Consider the following 17,232-nt stretch of genomic DNA (forward strand, 5'->3'; position numbering starts at 1 on the left):
TAGCGGTGTTAAAAACCCATTGGTGACCTTGGGCTGTTTTCTGCTCTTTGGTTGAGTTGTTACCTCTTTTGATAAATTCCCTGTTTCTATTCTCAATTTAAGCATCATTACTTTTTACTTACTTTTTGGTTGTTTGTTGAAGTTTTTATTGAACCACTGGTGAGATTTCACTTGCTGTATTGTATATCTTTTCTTTGGATTTTCCACCAGCAACTTTCTTAGCAATGCTGAAATTAAATAAACAGTCAAAATTATTTCAAATGTAAGGGAAAACATGTTTTCCCTCTTTAATGGCACATACACTGAATTTATATATTTTGGTTGCTTCATTTGCATCGATTCCATTATTTCAAGTTACATTTGCTCTTTCTTGCCTTTTTTGTGAAAACAGCCGCAGCTTCAGATTTTTTTATGTCTATGATATGAATTAAAAATTAAATTACTATAATCTTTGATTTAAAAAGTTCTAATTTTGAAATAAAAACTTCTACTTGAAACAAATTTATATATAAAAATTTCAAATTATTGTTTTGTATGTCATTATTGAAAGCTTTGGTTTCTAAGAGGAAGCTATTGTGTTATTATGATTAATATAATATTTTCTATATAAAAGCATTACTGATCTGCAGGCATTAAAGGGAAATAATTTCTATTTAAAGTCATTGTATAAATTAAAGATTTAATCAAAGATAATATGCTTATGATTTCGTCCACAAAAGATTTATCAGTGACTCGAATAAAAGATTGTGAAATGCCAAATTAGTACAAAGTTGAAGAACATTGAGGACACAAAATTGGAAAAGGTTGTGTCTAATACGGCTTATAAGTAATCTAATCCTCGGAGGTAGAAATAATTGTTCAAGTGATCTCTTATAAACATGCACTTTAAAGAATTTATTAGTGTTTGTCTTAAAAAAAAGCATGTTATCTTCATATCACAACAAACATGTAAACATCATGAATATGCATAGAATATTTGCTGCTGCATGTCAAACATTTCATTACTTACACAAAGCTAAATTGTCCACTTTGTTCCAAGGAGACAGGGTTATTTTACAGTCTTTCCAATTACAATATTCTTGACAGCCATAATTTGGTTCATCCCAAGGGAGTTCTATAATAAAGAATATTGAAAAAATAAATGATGAAGCCCTGAAATAGTTAGTATGTCATAGTCATCAGTAGTCAATATCGAAGTTGACCTCTATTTTGTCATCAGTAATAACATATTAAAATTTTAAAAACTTTGGTTGAACAGTTCATTAGTAAATGTGCATACACTGTTTGGCAGCCCCCAGCCTAAATTTCACTTTCAGGGAAAGGAGTTATGGTTCTCATTCTTCGAAAAAATCTGGTTAATTATAAAACTTTTTTTGTATATACAAAAAATACTTTTGTATAAGTAGCACTTCTGATAATTTCAGGAGAAAAAAAAGGGTGTTTGGAAGGCATTAGACTTATTTTTGTATGGTGGGGTATCAAACTGTGTGTTTATGTATACAAAGTAAAATGCTATTGTATTAGTGATTGCCTTTAAAATAAGTGCCTTGCAACCCTAAATTATACAGTTTCTATATACTGTAAATTCAGAAATTATTGCGTGCATTTATTATTGCGATTTTGTCATTTTACACTTGAATGCGATTTAATTTTTACGATTTTGAGAAAAGTCAAGCTTAATTCAGTTAAAATATTACTAAATGCGAGTTTTAATTATTGCGTTTACAACTCAGTCGCATTATTCGCAATAATAAAAACCTCGCAATAATTTCTGAATTTACAGTACTAACAATGTTAAAACAATTTCTGTAAACTAACAGTGTTAAAACAAAAGCATGCATTTTGAGACTTGTAAAAATAAAGAATAGTATGGATCAATATTGTACTCTTTTTTAAAAATGATGATTTAAAACTAGATATACCTCCAGCCAACATGGCTACCAATATAATGGCACATGACCAAATATCAGCTGGTTCAGCATGATATGGTTGCCTTGACAACACCTCAGGTGCAACATATGGAACTGTTCCACAACATTTCTCCAGCATTCTCTCCCTTCCTTGGTATCGGAAAACAGTGGCTAGACCAAAGTCAGATATCTTTAAATTATCTAAATATAAAATTAGCTTGGGTGATCACTGGCAGACCTATTTGGAAAATCACCGCGATTTTTGTAAAATATTCGGTGTTTTTTGGCCAATCTCCGCGGAACGGATAATTAATAGAGGTTCATCGTAGATTTTCCGTTTTACAGAATATTTTGCGGTTCTCCGGAGATTTTCCGTGTCTCAGGGAATTATCCGTTTGTCCGATAAAACGGGTGTGTATTGAGTCATTGATAGAACCAGTGATGCGTGAGCGACGGTTATTAAAAGGTCGGTTGTATAATCCGTTATGCGTGAGCGACGTTCAATCATTAATTGATCGTTGTATTATCCGTTAAGTGTGAGGGACGGTTGTATTGAGGTACAGATTGTAATATATGTAGAAGTTTACAGAACTATCATTAATCGATTGAGATATACGGAATTTTCAAAAAATTATCACATAATGTTTCTGTAAATTTAGAGAGAAACAGATTATATATTTCTCGGGGTTAAAGGTTTACTTTTATGATTGAAAAATACATGTGTATGTCTGAGGCAGAAGATCATTTAAACTTCATTGGCAAATAGGAATTTTTAAAACGATCTTGATCACCTGCTGATCCATTAATCTTTCAGAATGAAATGCACATTTATACCTCTTGGGGTTGAAGGCATATATTAGCAACATTAACAATATGCTACGATGAGATAATGACAAGTTGCGAATTTTAGTCCGAATGTGTATATATATGAGCATATGGACATACATTCATCTTTATAATTAATCAGTTCATCTGTCATTTGTTTTATTAAATTACTTTTCAATTGTGGTATAAATACAATTTTATCATTGTGTAAGACGATTTGAGAATAATGCTTTCATCGTAAATACTTCAGAAATTATAATTGATTCAAGAACCGTTTATTGGAACAAAAATAAAATGAACGGCCTATAGGAAGTTCTAACCTTAGTTGATATCAGGGGTCAATTGGTATAGCAGTATGTAACGTAATACAACGATCGTCGATGCATAATGTGCATATGTAAGTATATAGTATGCATGCAACTGGATTTCGACAACTCGTGGGTTGTCTTTTAGACAAAGAAGTTCCATTTTAAAGATATGAAAGTACGTCAATGCACGTCTTGTAAACTAATCTGTTACTTTTTGAAATATAAATTAGTTATATTTAAAAGATTGGATGGTTATTTCACACGTATTAAAGTTCTTCTGTCATCATTACTGTTTTTCAATTATTTTTTGAGAGTTCGATCTTAAAACTTAGTTCGTCCTGACATTTATGGAATATTTGCCACTGGAAGTTAAACAACCAACAATCAATCATCTTATTACAAAATTTAAAATATGCCTGAGCGATAATATTCTTTTAAATTTTAATGTGAAAGACAGTTTCTCCTTTTATAAGAAGACACTTCCAGGTCTAATTTTAAGTGTATCTACATTCCGGGACTGAGATTTATTTACTATACTAGCAAAAAAAAAGAAAAGAAATGATGATACGTTTTTTTTTAATAATTAAATAATTAACGTTAAAAATATATGTAATTAACTTGATCTAAAACTTGACCTCGCTCATGATAGAGAATAGAGAATGTTAAAAATCAATTGTGTCGACTGCACGGGATTTTCCAACGGCGGGAAATACCCTGTAACTATAAACACAGGTGATGTTATATACTGACCGATTGTGGAATGTCAATTCAGGGTTAAAGTGATGTGTAATGATTGACATTATCGTGCGCTTGGAAGTTGAGGCTCTAGTAGGTTCATTTCAATTGATAATCGAAAATCTAAAATCATTTTTTTTTTCAAATCAACGATGAAGTTTTGGATATTATGGAAGGGATTTTTTTAAAGACAACGGAGGTACCTTAAAAGTCTATAGGAAAATATACAAATAAAATAATATAAAACAATTTCGAAGGTCACAACTTGTATCTTATAAATCAATGATAAAGCGACTTCATCAGTATTAACAGTTATAAGATTGCAATCAGATGACTTTTAATTTTGTTTGTGTTTCAGGACTGGGAGTGTATAAGATTACCTTATATTACATTGTATTTACAAATGTTTGTTTATATTGCTTGACCCTTATGGGTGTAATTTTGAAATAAAGATTAAAAATATATACTTAGGATGTTCCATTCTCAGCATTGTTTCTTGTCTGTCTGTTCGTTTGTTCGTTCGTCCGTCTGTCCCGCGTCAGGTTGAAGTTTTTGGTCGAGGTAGTGTTTGATGAAGTTGATATTCAATCAATTTTAAACTTAGTACACATGTTCACAATGATATGATCTTTCTAAATTTAATGCCAAATTAGAATTACCTCATTCCGTCAGTCCACTCAGGGACTTTCTAGTCCCTGGTCTGTTAAACATAGAAAATGATAGTGCGGATTGGGCATCCGTGTATACTAGTGACACATTCTTTTTTTTAATTTATTAAACTTGTTCTCAGTGGCAGATCCAGATTTTTTTTATATATAAGGAGAGGGGAGACTAACTGATAATGTCATGAGAGGACCAGCTCCAATCATTCTCAAGTGATTCCCTACATAATCAATATTTATTTTTCAACAAAAGGGGCGGACACCGTGTCATTCCCCCTTTATAGCCGACTGAGAAACTCAAAGGGCTGTTTAGGCAGTCAATGTCGTCAAAAACTTCTATGTGTTGTATAGCCAGTCATTGTGTCAGTGTAAAACTTCCATGTATATCAATCAATCAAATCAAGACTATTAAAAACTCCTATCAACGCCATTCCCCACTAAATCCGGCTCTGGTTCTATTAATTTCATTACTTCTTCAGCATACTAGTATCGGTAGCATGCGAGTATGGTAGCACTCCGTAGATAGGTCTGTAGTTTTGCATGTATGACACTAACAGTTGGCCTAACGTATTAGAAGGCCAGGGTTGGAAGGTCATTCAACATTCTGTGGCTCAATTGCAACTATATTTTCTGTGAAGTGCTACCTAAGCCGTGGCCAGGTGAACCCTACCCATTTTTTTCAAAGGATTTTCCAATAGCACATCGAAACACTTCCAGCATTCTTTATTTTTTTCACCAAAAAAATTGTACCTCAGCATAATACAGGTCATGAGGTACATTTGTTTGAGGAGGGGGTTTCAATTACTGTTCTTAAGTTTAATTTTCGAGATTTTTTTTTATCAGATTTGCCCTGTTGTCTTTTCTTTTAACTCCGTGTAAACCCTCACACGCGATGTTTACAAAATTATTTAATTGTTTCAAAAATTAAATTTGTTGTATTACCTCTTTTAACAAAATAATATTTAGTTAGCTTTATTTGCGCCTTTTCAAAGTCCAAGCATTGAACATTGCAAACACATATAGATATTTTCAAATGAATTAGAAAATATCTTCCCAAATCGACAGAACGTACACAGAGATATTTGCCACTGGTCTTTACCCAGTTAACGATTCACTCTTAAATGCATTTCTCAAAAAACGATGTGAAACAGAAAAAAAACCAGACTATATCTTTTGGATAAACAGCCAGGGACATTTCCAGACATGAATATAACTGCATGGACCATCGCTTACAAGTTTTGTGACAGAACAGACTTACAACTTTACTATAGTACATGTACAGTGCTTAGAACTGTCTCATAATTTTACTCCAGTTTACATAGTGCATTCTTTTATGTTTTATGATAACAGAACTGTGTTTTATCAAGGTTTATCATAACTTGTATGGTTTTATGATAACTGATTTCTGAGGAATATGTTTAATAATGCAAACTTTATTTAAAGATACGTTTTTTTCCAATTGGCGCTAAAGAAAAGCACCATATGAATATTCATGAACCTACAACGATTGCTCAAAATCGTTATTTGAAAATCCTGTTTGTGAGATGTAGATTCATTTCAATACCGAAATTTCGTCTATATATTAAGTTTCACAAGTGTATAACACGGACAAGCTATCAGAAGGTACATTACTCCCATTTTGTTTTGGTGTGAACCATCGATGTTTACAGCAATATCAAAGAATAAGATGATGATGATAGAAAGAACTATGGGCGTCATGTGGCAAATATTACATGCATATCGGACCATGAGTTGTCAATCTGTATGAAAATATTTCCAATACAACCATATTATTGAGAAGGAATGTTTACATGCTATACTCTCGTACTAGTATTACAGGGTTCTTGTGTCGTTCACCTTAAACACACATCTTTTTAACGATGTATAAAAAAAAGACAGAACCAATTTAATGTCATATATCCCTATTTTTTAATATAACTATAACAAGAATACCCCTATTTAGCGGACAAACTGTTTATTCTTTCTTCTGTTATTGAATATTGAATACCAAGAAGGAAAATAAATCCCGAAATTAATTTGAAACTTTGATACTCAATAGTTTTCCAGCAAAATATTCACATCCCTTGGGGATAATTAGTGTTTGTCCAGTGGCATATATAACATGCATGTCGGAACAGGAAATTTGGCATAATGTACTTTCAGAACCATGTTCACATCATTATACATTATAGCCAACAATTGTGATGACGAACTCCTTCCTTTGTTCGAGAACAATCTTGTTGAAATAGAAATCTGTGATTTTACTATGTCCATAACTTCGATGAACCCAAGGCAAGTTAAATATCGACCTGTATTTAATTCAAATAAGTTCTCTTCTTCTTCTTCGTCCATCGACATCCCATGATAACATACTGTTGTCATACGAGGACTAGTTTATTTACAAAACGTTTAACCCAAATAAACAAAATGTATGTTTCTTTCTTATGTTCAATGTAAAAATGTATATTATTTTGAATTGCAACTGTCTATAGTTCCTTACCTTTCTATCAAGGCGTATAAAAGAATGGTCGATTAGTGCGTATATTTTTGTTAAATCAACATTTCTTGTATGTTTGAAACTGTCCTTCACTTTTGAGAACGAGTACTTTCATTTCCCCAAATTTACCCTAAAAAATGTGAAAACAGATTTTTATTTTATCAAATCTTTTTTTTGGGGGGAATTATTTAGATTTTTATAAACAATATTCTTTACACCAGAAATGTAATTTATAAACAAGCTTATGCGTTTAGTAATGACTAGTATACCAGACACGCAAGACAGAGATTTATACTACATGTACTATACACCTGATAGTTCAAAATGGAAAGTTTCAAGTTATCGGTCGTATACACTGATCAATACCCTTAGAAGTGAAGCGATGCATGAACTTGAAAGTCCGACAGGAAATCGCTTGAATACCTGAACGTGTCACCTCACAATACATTTGGGAGTAATACCTTTAGCCATGCTGGTGATCAGACAAGGGAAGGTACGAATTTATTTAAATAAGTTTATTACATAAAAGAATTATGAACAAATTAGATTTTCGAAAACAATTTTCACGGAACACTTATTTACGCTCATTTATAACTTTGAACTATGACTTTTTTACCAATTCCCATATAAACAGTTAAAAACGACAGACCTTGGTTACTTTAAAAAAAAAAACACCATTTTCCGTTTCAAGTTAGTTAGTCGGACAAAACAACCGTACGATTGACACGATATCGACACGCGATTACGACTACATAAGGCTACTATGGTTTTGGTCCTTTGTGGTTCATAGACATGGCGACACGCAGAGAATTGATACTCTAAATTTAAAATCGATGGTGATCTCTTGTCCAGCAGAATAAAACTTTAATACCTATAATTTTTAGCATTTTTATACAGAATGCAGGACACAGATCCTCCTTTGCTGGAAAAGAAAATTTGTTGATTATAGAGGGAATAACTGAAGCGGCCGCCCCGCCCCCTCTTATGCATTTAGTGCATATGAAATTTTCTGGATCCGCCACTGGTGTGCTAGCTAATAACTTATATATTTTCACTACTTTACATTCTTAGCCCGTCTGTGTGAAATGCTCTGAGCTTCATCAGGGCCACGCGCGGAGAAATAGCTGGTATCCCTCGATCGTTTAATAAATTGAATATTCATGTGTGCCTAAATGGTCATAAATATATTTCATTTTACAAATTAAATGATTATTCATCAACCTATGATCACCTATGGTCCGGTAATAACTTTTATTTTTTTTATTTTCTTTTTGTTTCAATTACAATTTGCCGTTCGTTTTTTGAGAAAAAAATTACACGGCTAATCATTTTAAGACAAAACCTCGGACCAAACACTTCGACTAAGCTATTATACTGACTAACTTGGAAAAATAAACCCAGATAAATGAGATTTCTATGGAATTTTTAATTCACCAGTTAATCAGAAATGTCCATCTCTAATATTTCTTTTGCATTTGATGTTGGTTTATATAAAACAAGTGAAACTGCGAGCTACTGCTCACTGATGATACCCCCGCCGCAAGTGGATAATATTAATTGTGTAAAAATATGCACGTGTTCGGTAAACAGGAAGTTTTCGAGTGATAAATCTGAAAACGCATCACACGGTATAGCTGACTTATATTAACCCTTAAACCAAATTTCAGAAATCCTTGTATTGTAGTTCCTGAAAAAAATGTGACGAAAATTTTTCCACTTGGCTATCATGTGTAAAATCAAACAAGTGTTCGGTAAACAGGAAGTTGTTGAGTGATGAATCTGAAAACGCGTCACACGGTATAGCTGACTTATATCAAGCCTGAAACCAAATTTCAGAAATCCTGGTAGTGTAGTTTCTGACAAAAATGTGACGAAAAATATTCATGGGACGGACGGACTGACTGACTGACTGACACACTGATGGACTGACGGAAGGACAGACAGAGGTTAAACAGTATACCCCCCTTTTTTCAAAGCGGGGGTATAATTAAATATCTTACAATGCAAAGCTAGTTGTTTGCGATGATGCGTAGCTGCATGGTAGATTACTACGTGAATTAGATCATTTTGATTATCTTTGAATTCACTAACACGTGGCTGTTGACACATTACACACAATATACTTAAAATACCTGGGGCAATTTACACTTCTGGTTTATTGTCCCTTTAACCAGCCAGTGTATCTGTGTATGATGTATTTATCTACCGTGCAAGGGTTGTGTAGCCAGTCAAGGTCGTTAAATGTATCTCTGGCTCCATTGACAGACTACCATAATATATTCGAAAGCGGATCCCGGATTTTGAAAAAAAAGAATGTGGAAGGACGTAAAGACAACATTACAAATTGGACTAGTGTACATGCAACATTCAATCTATTTCTTGTGTGACAGTTTACTGACTGTCAAACCCGTGTTCAATTTATTATTTTGATAGTGCCTTGAAGATAGCTGAGTAAAATAAATATTTTTTTAAACAAGATATATACATGTAGGGAGCTCTATTTTTACCAACCCGCTCATGAACAGATTCATTTTTTCTTATATTTACTTCCTGAATGACACGACTCTAGAAATGTTTGCCACTGGACATCAATTTAAAAATTAAATAGAATCAGACAGTCATGCTCGAGCAAATAACATTGAGAACGGAACTTTATAGCAAGATATATACTATAGTGTATACAGATTGTATTTGAACACATACGAGGGTCTTGAATATTGTCTTATAGTTGTAAGTAATTTTTCTGTAGTCTTCATATTTTTCCCCATTATTCTATATTCTTTGTTTTCTTGGTGTCTATTTTATTTACTTTTTTGGCCCTTTGTTGTGCACTTTTTGTCCATATATTTTCTCTTCTTCTATATAAATCCTATTCAAACCCAAATAAACATACACAATCAAAATGTTCAACTCAAAACCCCAGTTGACTTGTCATCCATGGAGTTTTTCTCAACCGTTGAGAATATAACAAATGCTAAATGAGTCCGTTTAAAAAAAAGATGTGGTGTGATTGCCAATGAGAAAACTCTCGATAAGAGACCATATGCCACAGAAATTAACAACTATACATGTAGGTCACCGTACGGCCTTCAACAATGAGCACAGCCTATACTGCATAGTCGGCTATAAAAAGAGAAAAAGTCTAGGAGTCCATTGCTGATATTACATATATATAAGATTAATGTATCACGTATACGTCTGATGCTTAATTGTTGGGGCTCTGCTGGAAGGCAAAATATTTAGCTCTTTACTGACTAGTATTTAACAACTGAAACTAGATAAGTTAAAGTCTAAGTTATGAAATTCAAGGAATCTATACATGCTATAACAGCAAATTTGAACGGAACCAAAACGAAAATTAGTAAAATAATAAGTATACAACTTGCATTTCAGCATTTTAATATTGGTAATTATTAATGATGTAATGCGTAAATAAGTTATCCTACACAGTGGAACAAATGGGAAGCCAAAGTACGTTAATGTCTGAATTAATCTTCTGCAAAAACAATGTCATTTTGTTTATTTTATCTGGTTAAATCTTCTGACATCAGACTCGGACTTCTTTAGATGTGCGTATTGTTGTGCGTTTACTTTTCTACATTGGCTAGAGGTATAGGGGGAGGGTTGAGATCTCATAAACATGTTTAACCCCGCCGCATTTTTGCACCTGTCCCAAGTCAGGAGCCTCTGGTCTTTGTTAGTCTTGTATTATTTTAATTTTAGTCTCTTGTGTACAATTTGGAAATTAGTATGGCGTTCATTATCACTGAACTAGTATATATTTGTTTAGGGGCCAGCTGAAGGACGCCTTCGGGTGCGGGAGTTTCTCGCTACATTGAAGACCTGTTGGTGACCTTCTGCTGCAATTTTTCTATGGTCGGGTTGCTATCTCTTTGACACATTCCCCATTTCCATTTTCAATTTTATTTCAATAAACTGACTTAAATAAAATTCAAGCAAGTTAAACTGTAAGCTTGCCGCCGTTGATACCCCCGCCGAAATATTTCGGTTCACAGGAAGTTGTTGAGAAATGAATCTGAAAACACACCACACGGTACAACTTACTTGCATAAACTCTGTAACCAAATTGATAGATACGAAAAAGATAGATATGAAAAAAAAAATACTTAAATAAATGTTTAATTTACATGTAATGCATCTTTGTGTAAAAAAACGTTTGAATTGGCTGATCTTTTTGTAAAGCATGCTATTTTGACGGTTACGGATTCATACTCATTAAGGATGCATTTCTTTCTAACACAAACGATGCAAACGGCTAAGCTCGCACATGTTTTGATCATTTCTTTTAAACATACGTTTGCAAATTTTACAGAAACTTTGACAAACTATGCAAACGCTAAAAATACGTCTACAGTTTGTCGTTTGTTAGTACAAACGCTGCATTTGTTTCAGTACCACAGTACATAGAGTAATCAAGGAAGCTGGCTACACTGCAAGTGCACCTCGTTATTGTCAAATGATCCGCGAAGTCAACAAAGTCAAACGCGTAGATTTCTGTAAACAGCTTGTGTTAGATAATGACAATTTTAATGACATTGTATTCACCGACGAATGCACAGTGCAACTTCATGATAACAAAGTTGTTGTTTATCGTTTAAGAAATGAATCTGCTACACCAATTCCACAACCGAAGCATCCATTAAAAGTGCATGTATGGGGAGGTATTAGTCGTAGGGGAACCACACGTCTTCTGATTTTCGACGGGATTCTTAAGTCCGATTTTTTCGTTGAAAACATTTTAGAAAAGACTCTTCTGCCTTTTATCAAATCTGTTTATCCAGATGGTCACCGTTTTCAACAAGACAACGACCCAAAACATCGCTCCAAGCTTGCCAAAAGTTTCATGATCGACAATGGCATTCAGTATTGGGACTGCTGGCCCTCCGAATCTCCCGATATCAACCCCATTGAAATGGTATGGAATATGCTGAAACGCAGACTTGCTAAAAAAAACCTTAAAACTAAAGATGACCTTCAGACAGCTCTACAAGAGTTTTGGACCAGAGATCTTACTATTGAGTACTGCAACCGCTTTATTGACCATTTATATAAAGTTGTCCCAGTAGTAATAGCATTAGAAGGACGTGCAACAGCCGATGTACCTCGCAAAATATTTCCTGAAAGGTCTTATGGTAAATCGATAAGTTACTTCAAAACCAAGTTAGATGACCCCAGTTTCACCAAGAAGATCGAACACCTCCTACCACACTAAGAAAACCAAGTCAAGAACTACGAGAGATGCAGCAGAAACTTTTTCATAACAGTCTTTTTCAAGGCTACACAAATCATTCAAAAAGATATCTTTAATTTGTTGTACACTCAAAGGGGGGCTTCAAAGAGTTTTACTAATTATACCCATTGCCTTATCAAGTAGTGACCCTCTACTGTTTGTGACTGATTTCTAAAACGTAAAGATTTTTTTATCCTACATAGTCTTGTTCTTCAAGAACAAAAGAAAATATCGATTTTTTTTGTAAACACATATTTACGCTATTCAGTAAGTTTTATATTATAATTGAGAAAATTTGCTGCATTTTATTTTACCTAGAAAAAATCTCGTAAATAGTTTTTTTTGCTGCAAACTATTTTACTGAGAAAAAAATCTCGATTTTTTTATTTTTTTTTTTATCTTAGAATTTTAAGCCAGTTGAATATGACGTTGTGTTTTTTTTTTACAAAGAATACACACTGGACATAGTTACATGCTAGTCTAATAATATCTTTTATAATTTTATCAATCATAACTACTCTCGCTATACAGTACAATAATTATTGAAGAGTTATTTCTTCGTGCAAACAAAAAGCCGGCCGAGTAGTTCCGATTGATGATTTTATCCATGAAATTGAACAGGAAACCCCTAAAGTTTTAAACACATGTACACACGTGATATTATCGTGTCAACCTTGACCCCGCTTTCACCAGCAATGCATTTAAATGTTCGATCAAATTCTCTTCCAATCCAAACATTTTATTACAATAAAAATAACCATCGTATCTTACAAACGAAAAACTAGTTTTCAATAATAGACGTTTCAGCAGCTGTTTCATTCGTGTATTTCTTGTTACAGTAATATTTCACGTTTTGAGAATATATAAGAGGGGGGATAGGACCTTTATCGGGACTCCAGGATCGGGTGTTTTTAAGCTTGGGATTTCAAGAGTAACACTTTCGGGTACCGGAAATTCTTTTTCGAATTAGGGGACCTCGGGATTTCGTGATTTTAAGTCCGGGATTTCGGTATTTTGTTTTTTAAGCCCGGCATTTGGGATCGATCAGGACCCCTTCTTACCCTCCCTCACATGACGTTTTCAAATATGAATAAAGATAGGAAACTCATGTCTTTTAAAAAGAAAACTAATCTACGAAATTACTAGAACATATAACTCGCGACGAAATGTAGAAATAATGAGAAAAGAACGGATAGGAAAAGATATTTTATTTTATATTCGAATCGTAAATAAAAACTGAGAAGATAAATAAGAGAACAATAATGTGTAGAATGTTTCTTCCTCAGACAGACCTGAAAAAAAAACATATTTCTTTTATTGGTAAATTAAATAATTAGAACTGAAACAATCTGAAAACCGTTCATGCCTTTTAAATGTCTATTATGTAATTATCGATTTTACCTGTTACATTATCATAACTAATTACATAATATTAAGTAGCTTGTGCGGCCGACCATGCACGCTTGGCTGATTTTATTGCACTTTAATACTATCAGCTGATGATTTGATTGACAACAGGTAATCAATCATCGACATTTAAGTCGCTGATGCTGAGCCTTTTTAAAACCTGCGACATTTTTCAGACCATGTCACGGAATGTACTGTAACTTCAACCTGATTAAACGAAGTATTTGTTTCTACGTTTGTAAAAAAGTCTGGTTACCAACAACATTTGCATGCATTACTGAAAATTCAAACAGGGTCATTAAAGATTTATCAAAAGATGTATTTGTTTCTACTCGTGTAGCGTTTAGAAAACAGTAACACACGCGACGTTTACAAAATTCTTGTTAGAAAGAAATGCGGCCTAAGAAAAATCTTTTTAGAATCACAAGAAGTTCTGATAGGTCGTAAAATAAACTTCCCATCACTTTATTCTTTTCACATGTCAATTTAAAAAAAAAAAATTCGCAACGATGTCATAATTGAAAGCACGAGGAAGGCTGACCAAAATGTATAACTTGAGGCTAGTGATTGACAGGTATGATTATATCTTGGGGCTCTTGTGGGGAGCGTGGTGTCGGACGGAAAAAAGATTTCCAGTATTCATATATATATAAATGTCGATCTGATGTGGAAAATTGTGAGGTTTTTTTAATAGCACAAAGAAAAAGACGTCAGAAGAGTTAGAAGAGTAACAATGTGTAACTATAAACGTATTACTCGTTTATAATCTACGAGACTGATCAGATCGAAGTTTGATAAAAAAAAAAAAAAACATTCAATATCAAACCTTCTTGGTTGGAATAAACATGTTCAATGTATACATGCAAATATGTCTTAATAAATTAAATTGTGTATTTAAATTATCTCTGTTGAATACAATACAATTTATTACATGTATCTATGATATCCTCCATAAATAAATATCTGCACAGGTAAAGTTAAATTCGGATCAACAGATTGATTTACGACCTTCTATTGCAAAATATCACAGCAGGTGTTACTCACGGTAGACAAGTGTCAAATCAGTATGACATTATGTCGGATTACGGCATCTGCAGTAATTAAGACCCTGTTTTTACTGTTTTTACAGGAACTGATTTATCTTAACATGACAATAAAGAAGAATTTTGTAAGGTGAACATATTTGTAGTATTGCAAAGTTACCACGTGCATTTTCCTGTTCATTGGTCACATTTAAATAGATTATTCTTTATTGAACTAAATTCGATATTTAAATTGCAAGTAACTTTAATATCAAAACCACCGATTTTTATTTCTCGACTGAAAAGGGTAATAAGACGGTTATTTTTATCTGACTGTAAACAGTGTATATAATCACAACGATCTATTAATAACCGCTGCTCACAGATAACGGATTATACAACGATCTACTAATCACCGTCGCTCACGCATCACTGGTTCTATCACTGACTCAATACACACCAGTTTAATCGGACAAACGGATAATTCCCTGAGACACGGAAAATCTCCGGAGAACCGCAAAATATTCTGTAAAACGGAAAATTTACGATAAACCTTTATTTATTATCCGTTCCGCGGAGATTTGCCAAAAATCGCGGTCATTTGCCAAATGGGTCTACCAGTGGATATTGTAGAAAAAATATACATGATATATGAGGTCAGCTTTTTCAAATTTTAGATGTTTTGTAAAGCCTAAGGAAATGTACAATGCCATTTTGTTTAAAAGACATCTACAATTTCTAATCAATTCACTGTTTATGAGTAGCAGATTGATGAGTGTCACTATTACCAACTTGTTTTATCACAATAGATCAGGGTGTCAGAATTAATATTCATGATTCTACATCAACATGATCAGAAATCAATAACCATGTTTCCGTATCTTGGTCAAAGAATTGTGCAACACCATGTATAAGTAATAAGTTTATCAACATTAATTACATGCAGACTTCTTACACCTTTATATGTGTATCTAATACAAGCATGTAGTTTTAACTCATAATTTTCTTGTTTACAAATGAATGCTGCAATTTATAGAAAACAAGAATGTGTCCCAAGTACACGGATGCCCCACTCGCACTATCATTTTCTATGTTCAGTGGACTGTGAAATTGGGGTTAAAACTTTAATTTGGACTTAAAATTAGAAAGATCATATCATAGGGAACATGTGTACTAAGTTTAAAGTTGATTAGACTTCAACTTCTTCAAAAACTACCTTGACCAAAAACTTTAACCAGAAGCACAGAAGGACGAACGGACACACAGACAAACGAACGGAGGCACAGACCACAAAACATAATGCCTGATACTATCGTAGGTGGGGCATAAAAATCGTAAGGGATCTGCGGAACCCAGTGTCTTGCCTACTTCTGCTGTTATTTGCAGACTCAACAAAAAGAGGAAAAAAATTAATAAAATAATCCACTCGATATCATACTATTTTTAGATTTTGAGTAGCTTCTGTCCAAATTTGATAAAAATCCAGGATAGTTTATAAATCTAATAAATGTTTTAAAAAATTTAACTGCAGACTGCATGTTATCAGTTATGTTAACTGGAAGAAAAACTAAGTCCATTTTAAAGTAAAATATGGATAAACAGGAACAAAATTTTAATGAAATTTCCTTCTAGATACTAGCTTTTGATCTCAAACAAGCTTCTGTCCAAGTTTGGTACAAATCCAGTTAAGTTTAAGAAAGTTATTAAAATTTCAAAAAACTTTAACCACAGAGTGATTGTAATGTTTCCTGTCAGAAGTCCATTTATTAGTAAAATAAGGAAAAAAAGAATTTTTTGTATAAATAATTGCATGCATTTATAATTGCCATTTTGTCATTTTAGACTAAAATGCGATTTTAATTTTTGAGATATTAAGAAAAAGTCATGTTTATTTCATATATAAATTTTCAAAAATGTGAGTTTGAATTATTGCAATTATAACCCTGTCGCATTTTTGGCTATAATAAAATCATCGCAATAATTTTTTTATTTACAGTACAATCTTATGATCATAAATAAGCTTCTGTCAAAGTTTGGTCGAAATCCTGACCTGACAAAAACATATTTTAATGAACATGTTGCAACAACTAAAGCAATTTCAAAATTTATGAATTATTTCCATACATGTATATTTATATGTATCCATTTATAAACATACTATGATTCTTTATTATTTATTGGATACCAATTTTTGAAGATTTTGTGGGAACAGGTGAACCACTTATTCAAATGTTCAACAAATCGCAAATGTTCTATAGGGTTTTATACAGACTTTGGCAAAACTTTGAATTTAAATATCTACAAAAATAAAGATTTTTCTCAATCTACTAAAATTGGTACCCACATGACACAGGAATATAAATGAATCCACAATAACAGCTGTTTTTTATGATATCTAAAATGAAACAATCCAAGCTTACCAAAGTCGTCCAAAAGTAAATTTTCAGGCTTAAGGTCTCTGTGAGTCACTCCTTTTGTGTGCAAATATTCCTACAACATGAAAAATGATAACACACTTTTATTGTGAAGAACAAAATTTATCTTATGGTCTTCATTGGTAAACTAAAGTAATTTAACATATTTTTCCTGTCAATATAATGTTGTGATTTTTCTCA

The 17,232-nt window shown here is 32.9% G+C and overlaps 1 protein-coding gene across 2 annotated transcripts in view; it reads right to left on the minus strand.

Annotated features, from left to right (window-relative positions):
* Window positions 1-17,232, minus strand: part of LOC134721959 (serine/threonine-protein kinase Chk1-like) — a 42,946-nt gene that overhangs the window by 14,798 nt on the left and 10,916 nt on the right. For both annotated transcript variants that reach the window (XM_063585300.1, XM_063585299.1), the window contains exons 6-9: window positions 17,038-17,107; window positions 1,923-2,111; window positions 1,010-1,114; window positions 123-227 (exon numbers count right to left, since the gene is read on the minus strand). In XM_063585300.1, the coding sequence (XP_063441370.1) occupies window positions 123-227; window positions 1,010-1,114; window positions 1,923-2,111; window positions 17,038-17,107 (469 nt within the window). The remainder of the gene's footprint in view (window positions 1-122; window positions 228-1,009; window positions 1,115-1,922; window positions 2,112-17,037; window positions 17,108-17,232) is intronic.

The sequence above is a fragment of the Mytilus trossulus genome, chromosome 6 (assembly GCF_036588685.1).
Source record: "Mytilus trossulus isolate FHL-02 chromosome 6, PNRI_Mtr1.1.1.hap1, whole genome shotgun sequence".
In the NCBI taxonomy this organism is placed as follows: Eukaryota; Metazoa; Mollusca; class Bivalvia; order Mytilida; family Mytilidae; genus Mytilus; species Mytilus trossulus.